The sequence below is a fragment of the Staurois parvus genome, unplaced genomic scaffold (genome assembly GCF_062004578.1).
Source record: "Staurois parvus isolate SC_StPar_1 unplaced genomic scaffold, SC_StPar_1.0 ptg000586l, whole genome shotgun sequence".
Lineage (NCBI taxonomy): Eukaryota > Metazoa > Chordata > Amphibia > Anura > Ranidae > Staurois > Staurois parvus.
Genome location: NW_028318382.1, coordinates 5,328,887 through 5,348,648, shown reverse-complemented (window position 1 = coordinate 5,348,648; position 19,762 = coordinate 5,328,887). Strand labels below are relative to the sequence as shown.

At 45.5% G+C, this 19,762-nt stretch overlaps 1 protein-coding gene across 1 annotated transcript in view; it reads left to right on the top strand.

Annotated features, from left to right (window-relative positions):
• LOC149450059 (zinc metalloproteinase-disintegrin-like 4a) overlaps window positions 1-19,762 on the top strand; it is a 57,493-nt gene that overhangs the window by 13,431 nt on the left and 24,300 nt on the right. The window contains exons 9-11 of the mRNA XM_089692502.1: window positions 12,055-12,136; window positions 16,998-17,128; window positions 19,289-19,466. Coding sequence (XP_089548628.1) covers window positions 12,055-12,136; window positions 16,998-17,128; window positions 19,289-19,466 — 391 coding nt within the window. The remainder of the gene's footprint in view (window positions 1-12,054; window positions 12,137-16,997; window positions 17,129-19,288; window positions 19,467-19,762) is intronic.

Genomic DNA, 19,762 nt, shown 5'->3' with positions numbered 1-19,762 from the left:
ACCTCTCTGGACATAAAGGATACCTACTTGCACATCACAATCTTCCCTTTGCATCAAAGCTAGCTGTGTTTTGCTGTGGGAAAGATTGCCATTTTGTTACTCTTCCCTTTGGCTTGTCCATTGCACCTTGGAACTGTAACCACTGTGCTATCTCCTGTCATAGCTCTGCTGTACTCTCAGGATATCCCCACAGTGAGATACCTGGACAGACTCCTGCTGAAGGAACAGTTGATCCAGGTCTTCTCAGCCAGTGTCCATCAGACAGTGCAGACCTCGCAGAGGTTCAGAAAGATTGTACATCTCCAGATGTTAGTGCTCGAACTGACCCACAGCTATCTAGGTCTGATTTGGATACAGACCAGTCCAAGAAATTCCTATAGAAGCTCCTGGCCCTTCACTCCCAAGTTTGAACCCTTTGGTCGAGGGGATAGACCATTTGCTTTTGAATGAGGGTTTTGACACAGTTGGTAGCCTCCTGCAAGGCAGTTCCGTACATCCAATTTCACTCTAGACCATGGCAGCTCACAGTGGATGGACACCATGATGAAGGTGGAGTCCTTAATAAGTTCTTAGTGCAGGTGACTGGATCATTGGTAGAAGCCTGGCTTCCAGTATACATCCTAGAACTTAGGGTAAAATCGCTTGTCCCTGCAACGCTGGACCTTTAGACTATGTGGTCACCCAGCCAGGACTTAGTTGAACAATCCTATAACAGTGGCCTACATCAGCCATCAAAGGATACCAAAAGTCACACAGCTCAAAGAAAAGCAGACCTCATTCTATCTTGGGTGGAACTGTACATTCCATTACAGTCCTGTCTGCAATGCACATTCCAGGCATAGAAAATTGGCAAGCCGACTTTTTCAATTCTTAGCATCTGATTCTAGGTGAATGGTGGCTTAACCTGGAGGGGTTCTGAGGCTTGTGAGTGGGGAGACACCATATGAAGACCTTCCAGCATTCATGTTCAACAACAAATTGGACAGTGACCCACAGCAAAATGGCAGGTACCGCTCAAGGCTCCACCAGGTCCTTTTGCATGACAAACCACTAGGAATGCCGACAAGGACAGAGCTCATCCCATCTTAAAACATGCAGTAGGGAAAGGGAGTCCTAGAAGTTGCACATCACAACAAGCCCCTGTGACAGCCTCAGCCCAGGCTCCAACAAGGCCACTCCCCAAACGTGTTTCACTCCTCCCCAGAGCTTAATCATGGGTACAAGTTTGTTGCCAGGAACAGAAATTCTCTGGCTTTCTCTGTGGATTCAACTTCATCCATGCTTTTCTCTTGCTAAATTGTCTTCTTTGGGGGGCCTTCCAGTGATCCTCACTACACTGAAGTGGCCCAGAAGGACATGGTACTCGGTTATACTCAGATACACAGATAGTTCAGATCTTCTGTAACAGGGGCTGCTCTATCAACCTTCTTCTTGGTCGCAGGATCTAACAAATCCTAAGGGACAGGGGCCTTTCAGATTCAATTACCCCTACACTCCTAAAAGAGAAAGATTATCATCATCTTCACCTTCCCTACAATCTGGTCTGGATCGTCATTTGGCCTTAAGTACTATCAAGGGTGAAGTTTCAGTCTTGCCCATTCTATTCCAAAAACTGCTTGCCTTTCACACATTGGTACCACAGGTACCCAACTTAATTATGGCAGTTCTTCAGAAATTTCCCTTTGTGTCTATCAGGGATCTCCCCCTGTCTTCCCTCACCCATAAAGTTGCCTTCCTCATTGTTCTTGGCTCTGCAAGACAAGTCTCTGAGTTAGCAGCCTTATCCTGTAAGAAGCCCTTTCTTAGCGTACCACAAGGATTAGGTTGCACCGAAGGCCTTCTTTCTTCCCAAGATGATTTCTCACCCCCCCCCTTCCCACCTTATGTCCTGCTCCGAAACATTCCAAGGAGATTTCTATCCACTGTCTGAATGTGAACAGCACTGAAGCTACCCTTCAGCTACTGATTCTTTAGATAATTGTATTCACTCTGTCATTGCCTCTTGCTCCACTATTGCCACGTAGACTAGGCAAGTAATCCTTCAATCCTATAATGTGAAGGATAAGTATCTGGCATCTGTTTACCAGATTTGCAAGGCTGTCGCCTGGTCTTCCATCCACATGTTTGTTATGTTTTACCAAGTACCTGTTCAAGCTTCTTCTGATGCAGGTTTAGGGTGTAAAGTGCTTCAGACTGCTTTCTGAGTTTTTGAGCCTTTTGCTTACCTGTTTGATTAGTGGCCTGATTGCTATATTGCGCACTTCTCAGTTTCATCCATTTGGACATCCAATTGTTCAAGACTAAGATCTTTTTTGATTTATAGGACACAGGTCTCCCCTCTCATTTTTATGATTCCCTCCTTGTTGCTTGTAAAATCCGAGGCTTACTGTAAGTGGGAATGGTTAAGCTAGGCCTGCCTTTACAGCTTTGTTTGGCAGTGTCCAATCATCTAAAGGTAGCAGCATAACTCCATGGTCTAAGACAATGACATTGTGTCCTATAAAGTATGACAAATACAAAACAAAAAAGAGACAGAAAAGTATGCTCATCAATGAGAGGTACATAGGTACATACAATGTCAATATATAACAGTGAATTAACAATCATTTTCAGACAATTGAGTAGATAAATCGGAATTAAAAGTATCCCAAACTGCCTCAAAAGTGGGTACAGAGTGAGCATGTAAAGCAGTGAGGTACTCCATTTTTCTGATCTCAGCTATAACCTTCATCAATTCTGATATAGTAGGAAGCATATTAGAAAGCCAATGCATGGGAATAGTTCTTTTGGCCGCCGTTAGAATGTGGGAGGAAAGTTTCTGTGCAAATTTGGAGAGGCCTGAAAAAGGTAGGCCCAGCAAAAAATGGATGGGCTCAAATTAAATAGGAGCCTGTAAAAGTAGCCATAGTAGGCTAAGGACCTCTCTCCAAAAGGGTGCCATGCACTGCCAAGCCCAAAAAATGTGGAAAAGAGTGCCAGTTTCCTCACCACATCGCTAGCAGACAGAAGAAACAGTCGAATTACAAGCATGGAGAACTTCAGAAGTCCTATACCAAAACATCAGGATTTTGTAAGTGCTTTATTTACATACCACACATATAGAAGATCTGGAGGCTGCCTCCCAGATCCTGCTCCATTGATCCAGGGCAATGTCACACTGGAGAATTCAGGGCCATTTACACATATAAAGGTGAGTATCAATAGAAAGGGGGCAGGCGTCTAAAAGCAGCTTATACGTAGAGCACATTATGCCCAGTTGGTATGGGCCTTGGATACAGATACGCTCAAAGGGGGTAGGTTTCTCAAGAGTCAAAGAAGAGACTTTGGAGGAAAAGAATGTATCTTTAGTCAAACATAGTATCGCTGGGGTGGCATAAGAGTGTCTCTCTGAATCTCAGAGAAGGATTTAAACTTCAGAGTTGCTGGATGGACCAAATGTCGCAACTGAAATAGATTGGCCTCAGAATAGGGACACAAACAAGTCAAGGCCAAGCTATCTGGGAGACAGGGATTAAATATGACATTGATCAAGGGGGAACACAGGGATCCAAGCAGAAGGTGTTTGTGGGAGGAGTTTCAGTGTTGGTCATAGACCAGAGAAGAGAACAAGGGTATGTCGGACTCGTAGCCATTCAATCTTGGCCCATGTATTAGGGGGGCGCTGGGAGGACCATGAGACCAAAGCCCGAAGGTGAGTAGCGAAGTAGTACGACACAATGTGTGGACCCCCCAAGATCGAAGAGAAAGTAGAACAGTACAGACAATCCGATGAGATTTATTATGCCAAAAAAAGTGGAGGAAGGATTTCTGAAGGGAGTGTAATTTGGACATGGGAATAGGAACAGGAAGCATCTCAAACAGATACAAAAGCTTGGGCAATATGGTCATTTTTAGTACATTGATCCATCCAAGGAAAGAGATGGGAAGGTTGTCCCAGGATTTTAAGGATTGAGAAATTGCATGAAATAGAGGAGAGAAGTTAGCAGCATAAAGAGAGTGATATGAGGAAGTAAGGTTGGTACCTAAATATTTCAAGGAATGGGGACACCACCGGTATGGATAATTGGACTGGAGGTAAGATAAAATCGTAGATAGAATATGGAGTGGTAGTGCTTCAGATTTAGATGCATTAACCTTATATCAGTGGCATCCCGAGGCAGGTGCGGTGGGTGCGCGCTGCACCAGGTGACACCTACCACACGGGGTGACACCGGACCCGCTCCACGAAAAAATAAGTTGTAAAGCAAGCCAGCAATTTCCGCAGGATGGATCCGATCCATCCTGCGGGGATTGTCGGCTTTCTTTACAACTTACCTTTTCGTGGAGCGGGTCCGGTGTCACCCAGTGTTCTGTCTCTCCAATCTAAGCATTTAAAGTGTGTTCTCTGTAACTTACAGTTGTGATGAGATAGTGATAACTCCAATCTTAGTTGAATACCACAGTCAGTGACTCAATACAGAAGACATTTTGTAGATCTTGTGAAATTTATTCCATAAACTGAGAGAGTCTTACAACAATGAACATCTGATAGGTCAAAAGATCATAATGTGACCTGCTTCATGACATGAGGCTAGAAGCTGCAATGCCTTACTGGGAAAAGGGTGGGCTATCTATACAGCGTTAACTAAAGCAAAGGAAAGGGAGGAGCAGAGACAAAATATAGAGAACACTTAAAAGCATATGACAGTCATGTGAAACATGACACCCCGTATAGGTTGCATGCCGACGATCTCCGCAGAATGGATTGGATATGCGGATTAAGAAGCATAATGGATCGGACTACGATCCATTATGCTCAATCCGCAGATCCGAACCATCCCGAGGGGATCGACGGCATGCAACCTATACGACAATAAGGCAATCCATTATGCTGAATCCGCAGATCCAATCCATTCTGCGGGGATCATCGGAGGGGGTGCTACCAAGTGTTATCGCACTGGGTGACACCAACCCTAGGGACGCCCCAGCCTTATATTCCGATAGGGCTCCGAAGAGCTGTAAGATACGATGCAAACCAGAGAAGGTAGTGTGGGGCTCTGTCAGCATCAACAAGATATCATCAACAGGGACAGTTTGTAGTCACTGTTATGGGTGCGTATCCCGTGAATATACATGTTGGATCTCATGGCTATGGACAGGGGTGTTAAACAGACGATAAACAACAAAAGGGAAAGCGGACATCCCTAGCGTGTACCATTTGACATCTGGAAGGAAGGTGATAAAAATGACTCCAATTTGACCTGGGAGGTGGGCGTGGAGTAAAGAACTTTAAAAGCTGCAATAAACGGACCTCTAAACCCAAATCTCTCCAGGACCAGAAACATATAAGGCCAGCTAAGTCAGTCAAACGCATTTTGGGCATCCAAGCTCAATAAGAGAGTAGGAGTCGAGAACTTATTAACAAGATCTATCAAATCAATAGCCCTCCTAGTGTTATCCGTGGCATGCCTAGCCAACACGAAACCCACCTGGTCTCTGTGTATAAGCTTGGAAACACACTTGGCCAATCTGTTGGCTAGTATTTTTGTAAAGATCTTGTAATCAGCGTTTAATAAGCCTATAGGACGATAATTATCCAGAAGGGAGTCGTCCTTATCCGTTTTTGGGATCACCAAGATGTATGCGCGAGTAAAATCATCGTGTGGATGTGACCCCTTCAGGAGATCCTGAAATAATGACAAAAGGTGGGGAGCCAGGATTATTATTATACAATATTTACAGATCTTGTAATAGGAGTAAGGAAGACCGTCTGGTCCCGGCGATTTGTGCGTAGGGAGATGTTTGACAACATCCAATAATTCTTCAGTAGAGATGTCCGCGTTTAAAGCCATTACATCATCAGGTGAAAAACTTGGTAGTTGTAAGGAGTAAAAAAAAGCGTCAAAGGCAGCCATCTGAAGGGGCGGATGGGTATCAGGGGCTAGGAAATTATAGAGCTTCTTATAATTTTCCCCAAATACAGTAGCCATTACATGTGGGTCATATGTGGGTTTGCCATCTGACTGGAGTAAGTGACCTGGCAGTTAGGGGGACGCTTGAGATTTGAGCCTATTTACAAGCATGCAATGCGGTTTGTTAGAGAATTCATTGCATTTTTGCCTAGCCCAAGCAAGGGACTGGGCAGTTTTATGTAGGTCAAGGGCTCTGATTTGATTGCGTATACGGGACATTCTCTGAAGCTGAGGTATAGACGGGTTGTCTATTAGTCGGCGTTCGGCTAAGGACAGTTGGCACAAAAGAGATTGTCTGGTACAGACAGAGGCCTTCTTTAAATGAGAGCCCATGGAGATACAAAGGCCTCTGAAGACTGCTTTGTGAGCTTCCCAGAGGGTGGAAGATGAGGCTATCAAGCCAACACTGTATTGAAAATAAGCGTCCAGTCCCTGAGAGAGTTCCTCTCAAAGGTGGTCCGAACGCAAGAAACTCTCATTGAGGCGCCAGTGACAGACCCTAGGGGAGGAGTTAGGGAGAAGATTAGGCTACAGTGAGGCGTGATCTGACCAAGTCATAAGGTTGATCTCAGAAGAGACCAGAAAGGGGAGCAGTGGGGCGGTGACAAAAAAATGATCTAGGCGAGAGAATACACGATGCGGAGTAGAATAAAATGTAAATTGCCTATGGAGTGGATTTTTGACCCGCGTCAAAGAAGCGGTGCTCACGGATCAGTTTATGGAAGGCCTTCAAGGAGGAGCATAGCCTTTTCGCTGGAGTATGTGTGAAGAGGACTTTCCTATCCTTGTGAGGAGGCAGACAAGTTAAAATCCCCTCCAACAATCATGCGTGGAGTAGATGGGGAATACAATTTATCTAAAGTTTGAGAGAGAAAGAGAGCAGCTGGCCAGAGTTAGGTGAATACAAATTCAGAAGCACAAGTGGGGAACTCTTGTACATAAATTCCAATAAAACATAGTGACCAAGTGGGTCAACCCTGGAGGAGGAGACCCATAGGGAGCAGTTTTTTCGAATCAGAATAGCCACTCTGGCTTTCCCGGAGGGGTCAAAAGCTGAATAGGATTGTGGAAAATTCTTAGAGGCAAAACAAAAAGAGCAATTCTGTTTAAAATTAGTTTCCTGAATAAATATGATGTCTGCTCCCGAGGATCTGAACTCCTTCAGATCCATCCATCGTTTTTGAATTGAGTTAAGACCTTTGACATTATATGACAACAGCTTTAAAGCCAGTGGGTGTATCGGCTGTGTAACCTGAGTATGCAGAAATATTGTCATCGATGAGGCAAAACAGAAAACAACAGATAGAAAAACAGGCGATTATCAAGGCAACTGGCCTATTACTTACAAATGTATCACTCACAACAAAAGCTGTAAGAATGATGGCTAGAAACAAAGATATTATAAAACATATACATCCAGGATAATGGGTGTGACGGGAGTGACTTTTGGGGGTGGGGGAACCCCTGTATCGTCTTCCCAAATCCCTCTTATGTCTAAGGCACCCTGTGCCTGTTAGGGGGTACAGGGTGAAATGTTCTAATATGGGTGTGGGGGTTGTCCATTGTTCACTGCCATGAGGTTGGTCCATTGTTCACTGCCATGTGGTTGCTCCATTGTTCATTGTTCACTGTCATGTGCTGCATCCCATTGTTCTGTGTCTTGAATTGGTGGGGGGTGTTTCTTGCAGCCCTTCCCCCTGCTGGGAGGGCCTGATGATGTGTTTCCTGTTCCTGCTTCTATTTCCCCGCCCTGTATATATATCTTGTGTTTGTGTAAAAATAAAGCAGTTGAATTCTTCTCTTAAGAAGAGTCTGGTGCTGTCTATTTCCTGCATGATCGGCGGTGGTGTCCGTGGATTTGTGCTCGTACCAAGAAGCAGGAGTACAACGGAAATACCCAAGTGCGGTCTGGGTCCGGTTCCATTACAATGGGAATATCCCGAGTCCTCAGGGCCAGGGGTCTGACGCTTCAGGGCGCAACATGGCAGCTGACCCATTTTGACAGATGCCTACTTCAGTAAAACATATAGCAATTGTAGTCAAGACACATCAATGTGGAAAAACACTAAGGCACACATGGGGAAAAAAAGAGCCCATTTAACATGGTGGGAAACCTGACATGTGGATGAGTCAGGTGGCAGGGCCCACCAATCCAGGAAGTCGTGGATGTTGAGGGGTACGAGGAAATTGCTTCCTTCCAGGCTTAGCAGGTGTCTAAATCTTACATGGAGTGGCAGAAGGCCTGGATGGGGTAGGAGGAAGTGGAGGGGTTTCGTCCGGTAGGAGAGGAAGTCCCAGTTGTCCGCTTCATGTGGGTCATGGAGTATGACTTGGGTGTTATCTTTGGAGACAACCAGCTTGAAGGGAAACCCACACTGGTATGGGATATGATGCTGTAGAAGATGAGAGGTGATCGGATTCAGGATCCATATTTTTGCCAAAGTGATGGGGGCTAAATCAATGAAAATTTGGAGCCTGTCTCCCTTAAATTCCAAAGAAGGTTTGTTGCAAATAGAAGTGAGCAAGACTTCTTTGCTGTCAAAGTAGTGAAAGTGCATGATAACATCTCTAGGCCTGGTGCCCTCAGAGGGTTTTGAGACTAACGACCTATGGGCCCGATCCATTCACCAATCAACATCCGTGAGCCAGAGTAGTAAATAGAGACAGCAAGTGATGCTGAAGTTGAGAGTCAGAGACCGTTTCGGATATGCCATAGATACGAATATTCTGACTACACTCCCTGTGTTGATACATGTGTTTGACTGTACACCCTCCTTTAGAACTATCAACAACTACACTATTCCCAAAAGTATTGGGATGCCTGCCTTTACATGCACATGAACTTTAATGGCATCCGAGTCTTAGTCCATAGGGTTCAATATTGAGTTGGCCCTCGCTTTGCAGCTACAACATCTTCAATTCTGGGAATGCTGTCCACAAGGTTTAGGAGTGTGTCTATGGGAATGTTTGACCATTCTTCCAGAAAGCGCAGTTGTGAGGTCAAGCACTGATGTTGGATGAGAAGGCTTGGCTCACAGTTTCCTCTTTAATTCATCACAAAGGTATACTATCGGGTTGAGGTCAGGACTTGTGCAGGCCAGTAAAGTTCCTCCACCCCAAACTCATCCATGTCTTTTATGGACCTTGGTTTGTGCATTGGTACACAGTCATGTTGTAACAGAAAGGGGCCTTCCCCAAACTGTTCTCACAAAGTTGGGAGTATGACATTTTCCAAAATGTCTTGCTATGCTGATGCCTTAAGAGTTCCCTTCACTGGAACTAAGGGGCCAAGCCCAACTGAAAAACAGCCCCACACCATAATCCTCCCTCCACCAAACTTTACACTTGGCACAATGCAGTCAGGCAAGTAGCTTTCTCCTGGTAACTGCCAAACCCAGACACGTCAGATTGCCATACCAAAAAGCGTGATTCGTCACTCCAGAGAACATGTCTCCACTGCTCTAGAGTTCAGTGGTGGTGTGCTTTACACCACTGCATCCGACGCTTTGCATTGCACTTGGTGATGTAAGGCTTGGATGCAGCTGCTAAGCCATGAAAACCCATTCCATGAAGCTCTCCATGCACTGTTGTTGTGCTAATCTGAAAACCACACAAAGTGTTGAGGTCTTTAGCTAATGACTCTGCAGACAGTTGGTGACTTCTGCGCACTGTGCACTTCAGCATGCGCTGACCCCGCTCTGTCATTTTACGTGGCCTACCACTTCATGGCTGAGTTGCTGTTGTTCCCAGTTGCTTCCACTTTGTTATAATATTGCTAACAGCTGACCATGGAATATTTACTAGCAAGGAAATTGCACGGATGGACTTATTGCACAGATGGCAACCTATCACAGTACCACGCTTGAATTCACTGAGCTCCTGAGAGCGACCCATTCTTTCAAAAATGTTTGTAGAAGAAATGTGAATGCTTAGGTGCTTGATTTTATACAGTTGCAAGAAAAGTATGTGAACTCCTTGGCATTACAAGGAGTTTTGCATGAATTGGGCATAAAATGTGCTCTGAACGTCATCTAAGTCACAACAATAGAAGAACACAGTCTGCTGAACATAATACTACACAAACATTAGATGTTGCCATGGTTTAATTGCACATAACATGTAAACATTCACAGTGCAGGGAGGAAAAAGTATGTGAACCTTTGGACTTAATAACTGGTTGACCCTCCTTTGGCAGCAATAACCTCAACCAAACATTTCCTGTAGTTGCAGATCAGACCTGCACAACGATCTGGAGTAATTTTGGACCACTCCTCTTCACAAAACTGTTTCAGTGTAGCAATATTCTTGGGATGTCTGGTGTGAATCGCTCTCTTAAGGTCATGCCACAGCATTTCAATTGGGTTGAGGTCAGGACTCTGACTGGGCCACTCCAGAAGGCGTATTCTGTGCTGTTGCAGCCATTGTTTTGTTGAATTACTTGTATGCTTTGGGTCATTGTCCTGTTGCATCACCCATCCTCTGCGGAGCTTCAGTTGGCGGACAGATGGTCGTACGTTTTCCTGCAAAATGTCTTGATAAACTCTGGAATTCATTTTCCCATCAATGACAACAATCCGTACAGGCCCTGAGGCAGCAAAGCAGCCCCAAACCATGATGCTCCCTCCGCCCACCATGCTTTACAGTGGGGATGAGGTTTTGATATTGGTGTGCTGTGCCTTTTTTTCTCCACACATAGTGTTGTGTGTTCTTCCCAAACAACTCAATCTTGGTTTCATCTGTCCACAGTATATTTTGCCAGTAGTGCTGTGGAACATCCAGGTGCTCTTTTGCAAACTTCAAACATGCTGCAATATTCTTTTTGGACAGCAATGCCTTCCTCCATGGTGTCCTCCCATGTACTCCATTCTTGTTTAATGTTTTCCTTATTGTAGATGTGTCAACAAAAAATGTTAGCATGTGCCAGAGATTTCTGTAGGTCTTTAGCTGATACTCTGGGATTCTTCTTTACCTCATGCAGCATTCTGCGCTGTGCTCTTGCAGTCATTTTTACAGGACGACCACGCCTAGGGAGAGTAGCAACAGTGCTAAACTTTCTCCATTTGTAGACAGTCTGTCTTACCGTGGACACATGAACATCAAGGCTTTTTGAGATACTTTTGTAACCCTTTCCAGCTTCATGAAAGTCAACAATTCTTGATCGTAGGTCTTCTGAGAGCTCTTTTCTGCAAGGCATGGTTCACATCAGACAGTGCTTCTTGAAACCAGTAAACCCAAAACAGGTGTGTGTTTTTTAAGGGCAGGACAGCTGTCAGCAACACATCCAATATCATCACACTGATTGGAGTCAAGGTTGGCTCACTCCTGGCTCCAATTAGCTCTGGGAAAAGTCATTAAGCTAGGGCCTCACATACTTTTTCCTCCCTGCACTGTGAATGTTTACATGTTATGTGCAATTAAACCATGGCAACATCTAATGTTTGTGTAGTATTATGTTCAGCAGACTGTGTTCTTCTATTGTTGTGACTTAGATGACGTTCAGAGCACATTTTATGCCCAATTCATGCAAAACTCCACGTAATCCCAAGGGGTTCACATACTTTTTCTTGCAACTGTACACCTATGGCCATGTAGGTGATTGGAACACCTGAATCTAATGATTTGGAGAGGTGTTCCAATACTTTTTGGCAACATAATGTATGTGCAAGGGTATGCCTGGCAGGATATAGAATGAATGCATAGTTTATTTATAGGTATGGTAAATGTAAAGTTAATTGTATGCCCAGATTGGTAATTGTATAGTGAGCTTAACAGTTTAGAAACATCTGCTGTATGTTTCCATTAGAGGGCTGGCAGATGGCCAAGATATGTTCTCATAGAAAAACACAGTGACTGTATTCTGCCTGTGCTGGGAAATTTGAAAATTAATTTCTCCACAATGCATGTAAATACAGAGATGATTGTGGTCTTGTCTAAAAGTGCTTTTACTGCTAGTTCAGAATCTACAACTACTTTAGTGTGCTTCATCTGCGCACTTTGGAGTAGCTGTTCACCAGCTACTCCAAAAATATAAAAGAAAAATCTTAAATGATGAGCATTGTAGTAATAGTACCTAATACTCTGATTTTTGTGTTTGTTTTTGCAGGGACATTGACTTCAATGGTACTGCTATTGGGTATGCACAATTAAGTACAATGTGTGAATCGATGTCTGTTGGAATTAGCCAGGTAAAACAGATTCGACTTTGGGGTCACTTCACTAAAACATAATATGTAGGAACTTTTTATTACTAATACATTTATTGCTATTTTTATGATGAGGCACACTTGTCTTCTACCACGACCAGACCCCTCACATTCACAGAGGAGCTTCTTCTCTACAGAAGACAGACATATGATACCTACTGATAGCATATGTTGTTAGCTTAATTCTATTGTAGATGGTTATAGGACTACATCTCTCACTCAGGCCTCTCTGTCACTCTCACTAGTGCTCCACCTTAATCATGGGGACTTTCTTATCTGGTGCCCAGGAAGCTGCATGCACCACGTACAGCCTGCCATTCAAGTGAATGGTTGTACGTGCTTAAGGTCTTGTGAAAGACAATGCATTTTGCATCAGCATTTACTCATGCACATATGTACGATGTTTGAAAAATGGATGCCATGAGCAGATAAAGAAACAATGCAAAGAGCATTGCTGTTTACCAGAGCATAGCCACATACACTTGTATGGCGAGCTATGCACAACACGTGCAGCTCCCTGGGTGCGGGAAAGCATCAGGAAATTGTGGTAGGCACATAAAATTCCTGTTAAAGCCCTGTGTGTATAAACCTTAAATTACTGTGCCTGTGAATGAATGTGTCCCTTATGTAAACCTAAAGGATCAATAAAAAAAAATGCAACATGTGTACACAGACATCCAGAATGAAAGAATACACACAGGTACAAAACCTACAGATTGGCCACAGTTCCAGAACTTTGACCAATTACAAGTAAGAATGACAGAACAATTGCTTAACTGCTGACTGGTTGCGGATTCATTAATGCCAGCTGAAAAATGTCCTGCCCTACACCACCACGTAGAAAAGCTATGCCCAGCAAGAGGGATTGCGAAACAATGCTCAGCTCTACAGGATTTGTATCAAAATTTTGGATTGTTGGGAGAAATGCAATCCATTTGTAAGTGCACCTGTACCAGGACTAGTGACAATAAACTTTTTACACATTCTTTTCAAGCAGTAAATTATCTTTAAAATAAGACTTATCTCACCCATGAATCTGATTTTTATATAAATGTATTCATTCTCAGAGATTCTTAAAGATCTCAACAAAGATTCCAAGTCAGGTTTCATTTGGCTTCTTTCAATTTTGAAATACCTACTGCTTGTTTACATTGGAAGGATGGCAGACGGCCAAAATTCTGCTCTCGTAGAAAATAGCTAAAATGTCAATGCCTGAAAATTAATCTCTTTGCAATGTCCATAATTGAAAAGATGAATGAGTGCATTAACAGAATATATTAATATGTATTTGTTTGGTGAGCACAATTTGTGCTCAGGTTCACTTTAAGGTCACATTCTCTAATTCTAGAGTTGAATATAGCAAATGAAAGGCATAAAATTGATCTCTACATGAATTCCATGATTGTTTTATTTTTATCTAATCTACATTCCTTTCCAAAGACGGTTTAGAACTGATTAATGAAAATAGTACTTTTTTGGGGGCTTTCTATAGACAAAATTGAATATTTCTGTAGAACCAGACCAGAACACAAACAGTCCTCCCCTAACTATGGTCTTTAAACACACTTACATATTTGAGATTCATAACTTTTATTTATTAGTATTATACAGTATTTATATAGCGCCAACAGTTCGCTCAGCACTGTACTTTACAATGGGGGACAATACATAAGACAGTACAAGAACAATACAGTGCGATACACGAGGGGTTCGAGGGCCCTGCTCCTTGGAGCTTACAATCTAGGAGGGAGGGGATAGTGGTATGGGAGGAAAAGCTGTGGGCGATGGAGTGGTAGGCAGAGTGGAGGAGATCGTCAGTTAGCAGAGGGTGGGGTAGGCTTCCCTGAATAGGTGGGTTTTTAGGGTGTGCCTAAAGGAGAGGAGAGTGGGTGATAGTCTGATGGATTGGGGTAGGGAGTTCCAGAGGATGGGTGATGCCCTGGAGAAGTCCTGGAGGCGGGCATGGGAGGAGGAGATCAGGGAACTAGAGAGAAGGAGGTCTTGTAAAGAGCGGAGAGTGCGTTTTGGGTGGTATTTGAATATTAGGTCGGTGATGTAGTTTGGGGCAGAATTATGGACAGCTTTGTACGTCAGTGTTAGCAGTTTGAATTTGATCCGTTGGGCAATCTGAAGCCAGTGGAGGGATTGGCAGAGGGGGGTGGCGGAAACAGAGCGGTTGGTAAGGTGGATGAGTCTGGCCACCGTATTCAGGACTGAAGTGAGGATAGCCTGTTGTGAGCAGGCCAGTGAGGAGGGAGTTGCAGTTATCGAGTCGTGGTATGATGAGGGAGTGGATGAGCTGCTTAGTAGTTTCTGGGGTTAGGAATGGGCGTATTTTGGCGATGTTGCAGAGGTGGAGTCTGCATGAGTTTGTTAGCGATTGGACTTGGGGCTGGAAGGATAGATTGGAGTCTAGTATGACACCAAGTACTCTGGCTTGCGGGGTGGGCTTGATGGTGGCATGGTTGGACGTGATGGAGAAGTCAGTGGGAGGGGGCGTGGGCTGGGGGGAAGACTAGGAGCTTGGTTTTGGAGAGGTTCAGTTTAAGGAAGTGGAGCGACATCCAATCTGATATGTCGTTCAGTAGGCTGGTGATTCAGGCGGACACTGAAGGGGTGAGGCGAGGGGTCGAGAGATAGATTTGCATGTCATCAGAATAGAGGTGGTAGTTGAAGCCGTGAGAGTGTATCAGTTGGCCAAGGGAGGAGGTGTAGATGGAGAAGAGAAGGGGCCCGAGGACAGAGCCTTAAGGGACCCTAACAGAGAGGGGGAGTGGGGGGGAAGTGGTAGTGTTATAGGTAATGCTGAAGGAGCGCTGTGATAGGTAGGGTGAAAGCCAGGAGAGAGCGGAGTCTCTGAGGCCAAGGGAGTGTAGTTTCTTGAGGAGGAGGGGGTGGTTGACTTTGTCGAACGCCGCGGAGAGGTTGAGGAGTAGGAGCACTGAGTAGTGGCCATTAGCTTTGGCGGTTAGCAGGTCATTTGTGAGTTTGAGTAAGGTGGTTTCGGTGGACTGTAGGGGACGGAAGCCAGACTGTAGGGGGTCGAGGAGGTTGTTGTCATTGAGGTGGGAGCTTAGGCGAGTATAGACTAAGCGCTCAAGGAGTTTGGATGTAAATTGCAGCAGGGAGATGGGTCTAAGGTTGTTCGGGTCGGTGGGGTCCAGGGAGGGCTTTTTAAGTATGGGAGTAATGTGTGCGTGCTTCAGAGGGGAGGGGAATGCACCATGTAACGGAACCGGACCCCGACCACACTTGGGTATATTCCGTTATACTGCAGCTTCCCCTGTCCGAACACCATCCAAGAACCACACCCTTGAAATCCCTCAGGAAATAAACAGCACCCAGCTCTTCTTAAAACAGGAAGCCAACTCTCTTTATTTTAACACAAAAACACAGGATATATACAGAGGGCGGGGAAACACAACCAAGAACAGGAAACACATCATCAGCCCACTCCATCAGTGGGGAGGGCTACAGTATGGGCAGGAAACACCTCATCACCCCTCCCCATCCAACCAAGACACAGAACAATGGGATAGCACATGGCAAGAACAATAGACAGCCATGTGGCCGAGACAAAGGAATAACCACATGGCAGGGACAAAGACAGCCATGTGGCCGAGACAAAGGAATAACCACATGGCAGTACAATAGGCAACCACATGGCAGGGACAAAGGACAACACACCAATACACAATACTCGGACATTCACACCCTGTACCCCTTAACAGGCACAGGGTCACTTAAACATAATGGGGAGAACATGAGCTGACACAGAGGTCCCCCTACCCCCAAAAGTCACTCCCGTCACACACCAGAAGAGAGGGAGAGATTAAAGATGTGGGTGAGGGAGCGTAGGATGGAGGAGGAGGGAGATCGTAGGAGTTGTGAGGGGACAGGGTCAAGGGGGCAGGTGGTGAGGCGGGCTTCAGAGAAGACCTTGGTGACCTCCTCAGTGGTGGTGGCTTCGAAGGAGTGGAGTGTTGAGGGGGCTACTGTGTGAGGGATGTTCGATGGGGTTAGATGGGGTGGAGGTCTGAACAGTGGTGAGGCCAAGGGGGAGGGGTGTTGAGGGGGTTGCTGTGTGAGAGGAGGTAGGTGGGGTGGAGGTCTGAGCAGCAGCGATGTCCCTGTGAATAGTGTCAATCTTATTTTTGAAGTGATTGGCAATCTTGAGGGCGGTGAGTGAGGTACTGGGTGGAGGTGGGGGCGGATAGAGTAGAGAGTTGAAAGTGGAGAAGAGCCGGCGAGGATTGGAGGAGAGGGTATTGATGAGGGTCAGAAAGTAGGCTTGTTTGGCAGCGTAGCGGGAGGAGGTGTAGGTGTGGAAGGCAGATTTGTAGCGGGTGAACGCTAGTTGGGACCTGATTTTGCGCCATAGTCGCTTCAGCGCACGACTGCGTCATTTGAGAGTTTTGGTATGATCAGTCTGCCAGGGCTGGAGCGGGCAGGGTCTGATGCTTCATGTGGTTAAAGGCGTAAGCGAGTCTAGAGCTGATGACAGCGAGTTGTTATAGGCAGTCGTGGCAAGGTCAGGGCAGGACAGAAGAAGGATACTGTCGTAAAGTTGATCAGCTGCGGAGTGGAAGGGGGCAGGGTTCAGGTTGCGGAGGTTCCGGCTGGTAATAGTTTGACATTACCACTAAAATGTACAGTTTTGTAAAGCATATTGTGTTTTCATTGATATTCCGAAGCCAGAGATTATAGGTTAATGACTGTTATCACATAATTTCTGATTACTGCAGTTAAAATTAGGTTGTGCATTGAATTTCAATATCATATAATATGCGTTTGCATTTGTCCCACGACATCTTATGGTTTCTACCTATTTATCCTTTCCTAGGATGTCTTCATGGCTGCAGCTGGTGTTGGAGCAATAATTGCTCATGAGATGGGGCATAATCTGGGAATGAGTCATGACAAACCCACCTGCACATGTGGAGCCAATAAGTGCATCATGTATCCAAGTGTCAGGTACATAATGTCATTGTCTACATGGAAATCATATGTTCCACTCATGTGTATGTCTCCCCTTCGACAGTTTGAGAACATACTAGAGGGATAAGCTGGCTTGCTGTACATATCTGCCATTACTGACCTTACTGTATTTCTGTCCCTCTAGTCCTGAGATTTATACAGTTCTTCCCCACATCACATGGCTGTCAGGCAGGGGCAGGAGGCCTGTTTTTTTTGCTATGGTTAAGTAACACTTACCATTCTTGTTCTTGTAAATAAGTAGTTACTGATGGCCAACCATGACTTCTAGATTATATAAAATATTTATACCTCTTGTTTATATGATTTAGGCCAGCGGTTCTCAACCTGGGGGTCGAACAACACTTTCACAGGGGTCGCCTAAGACCATCGGAAAACACATATTTCCGATGGCCTTAGGAACCGAGACACTGCTCCTCTATCCGTCTGCAGGTGTGGGCGGGATGACATGCCGTCCCTGTCATCTGGACACACCCCCGGGATCAATCCTTCGCCGGTGATTGGCCGCCGGAACTGTAGCTCAGGAGAGGCACACAGGCGGCCAATCACCGGTGAGGAGGTGGAGCTTGGAGAGGAGGAGCCGAGCGGCACCGCGAAGATCGAGCGAGTAAAGAGGAGGAGAGCGGCCGGAGAAGGAAGACATCTGACCGGTAAGTGTCTGTACCATGGGAGAGGGAGGGAGCAAGCGAGCCTAGGCTGGAGCAGGGGTCAGCAAGGTAAGTATCATTGGTGTCACTGGGAGGAATAGTGCCCCATCACTGGTGTCACTAATACCAATGATGGGGCACTATTCCTCCCCCCACTGACACCAACGATGGGGCACTATTCATCCCCCCACTGACACCAACGATGGGGTACTATTCCTCCCCCCACTGACACCAACGATGGGGCACTATTCCTCCCCCCACTGACACCAACGATGGGGCACTATTCCTCCCCCCACTGACACCAACGATGGGGCACTATTCCTCCCCCCACTGACACCAATGATGGGGGCACTTTTCCTCCCACTGACACCAATGATGGGGGCACTTTTCCTCCCACTGACATCAGTGATGGGGGCACTTTTCCTCCCACTGACATCAGTGATGGGGCACTTTTCCTCCCACTGACATCAGTGATGGGGCACTTTTCCTCCCACTGACACCAGTGATGGGGCACTATTCCTCCCACTGACACCAGTGATGGGGCACTATTCCTCCCACTGACACCAATGATGGGGCACTATTCCCCCCACTGACACCAATGATGGGGCACTATTCCCCCCACTGACACCAATGATGGGGCACTATTACTACCACTGACACCAATGATGGGGCACTATTCCCCCCACTGACATCTATGATGGGGCACTATTCCTCCCACTGACACCAATGATGGGGCACTATTCCCCCCACTGACACCAATGATGGGGCACTATTCCTCCCACTGACACCAATGATGGGGCACTATTCCTCCCACTGACACCAATGATGGGGCACTATTCCTCCCACTGACACCAATGATGGGGCACTATTCCTCCCACTGACACCAATGATGGGGCACTATTCCTCCCACTGACACCAATGATGGGGCACTATTCCTCCCACTGACACCAATGATGGGGCACTATTCCTCCCACTGACACCAATGATGGGGCACTATTCCTCCCACTGACACCAATGATGGGGCACTATTCCTACCACTGACACCAATGATGGGGCACTATTCCTCCCACTGACACCAATGATGGGGCACTATTCCTACCACTGACACCAATGATGGGGCACTATTCCTACCACTGATACCAATGATGGGGTACTATTCCTCCCATTGACATCAGTGATGGGACACTATTCCTCCCACTGCAAAATTACAGTTATGAAGTAGCAACGAAAATAATTTTATGGTTGGGGGTCACCACAACATGAGGAACTGTATTAAGGGGTCGCGGCATTAGAAAGGTTGAGAACCACTGATTTAGGCACTTAGGATTTCAACAGTCATGCATATATTGGTTAGAAATTAAAAGGTTAGACAATCAAAAGTAGACTTTTAACTGTTTGATGAGCTTAACATATCTGTTTCTCTTCTGTGCTATGTATCCTTGTGATACGGTAGATTTTTATTCTCACTGTCTCTATTTTAAATTATTATTAGCTCTGACGTTCCACTCAAGTTCAGCGACTGCAGCATAGGTGACCTCAGGAACTTTATCTATGATAGTTACCCGGATTGCCTGCTGAATGTTCCAATCTCATCACAGATCTTGTCTCCAGCCGTTTGTAGTAATAAATTCACTGAAAGTGGAGAGCAGTGTGACTGTGGGGAGCCACAGGTAACTAAAAGAATTATATCAGTATATCTTCACTGAACAGGGAGTGTGTTGGAGAGACACAGCAAGTTATCCCAGCATTCTTGCTCAGTGCATTAAACTTTGAGCAAAGGCGGCCAAAGACATGGTTTTGATAGATTAGAAAATTAGACAATAATCATATTTCAAAGTTCGAGAGGGTAATAAAAAAGATCCAGAAACCATGTCTGATAGCTAATCGTTCCCCTTCCCTCAGGTAAGGTGATACTGCAACTGTCTACCAGCGTCTTCCTTTTTTGTTGAACATACTTAGGCAAAAC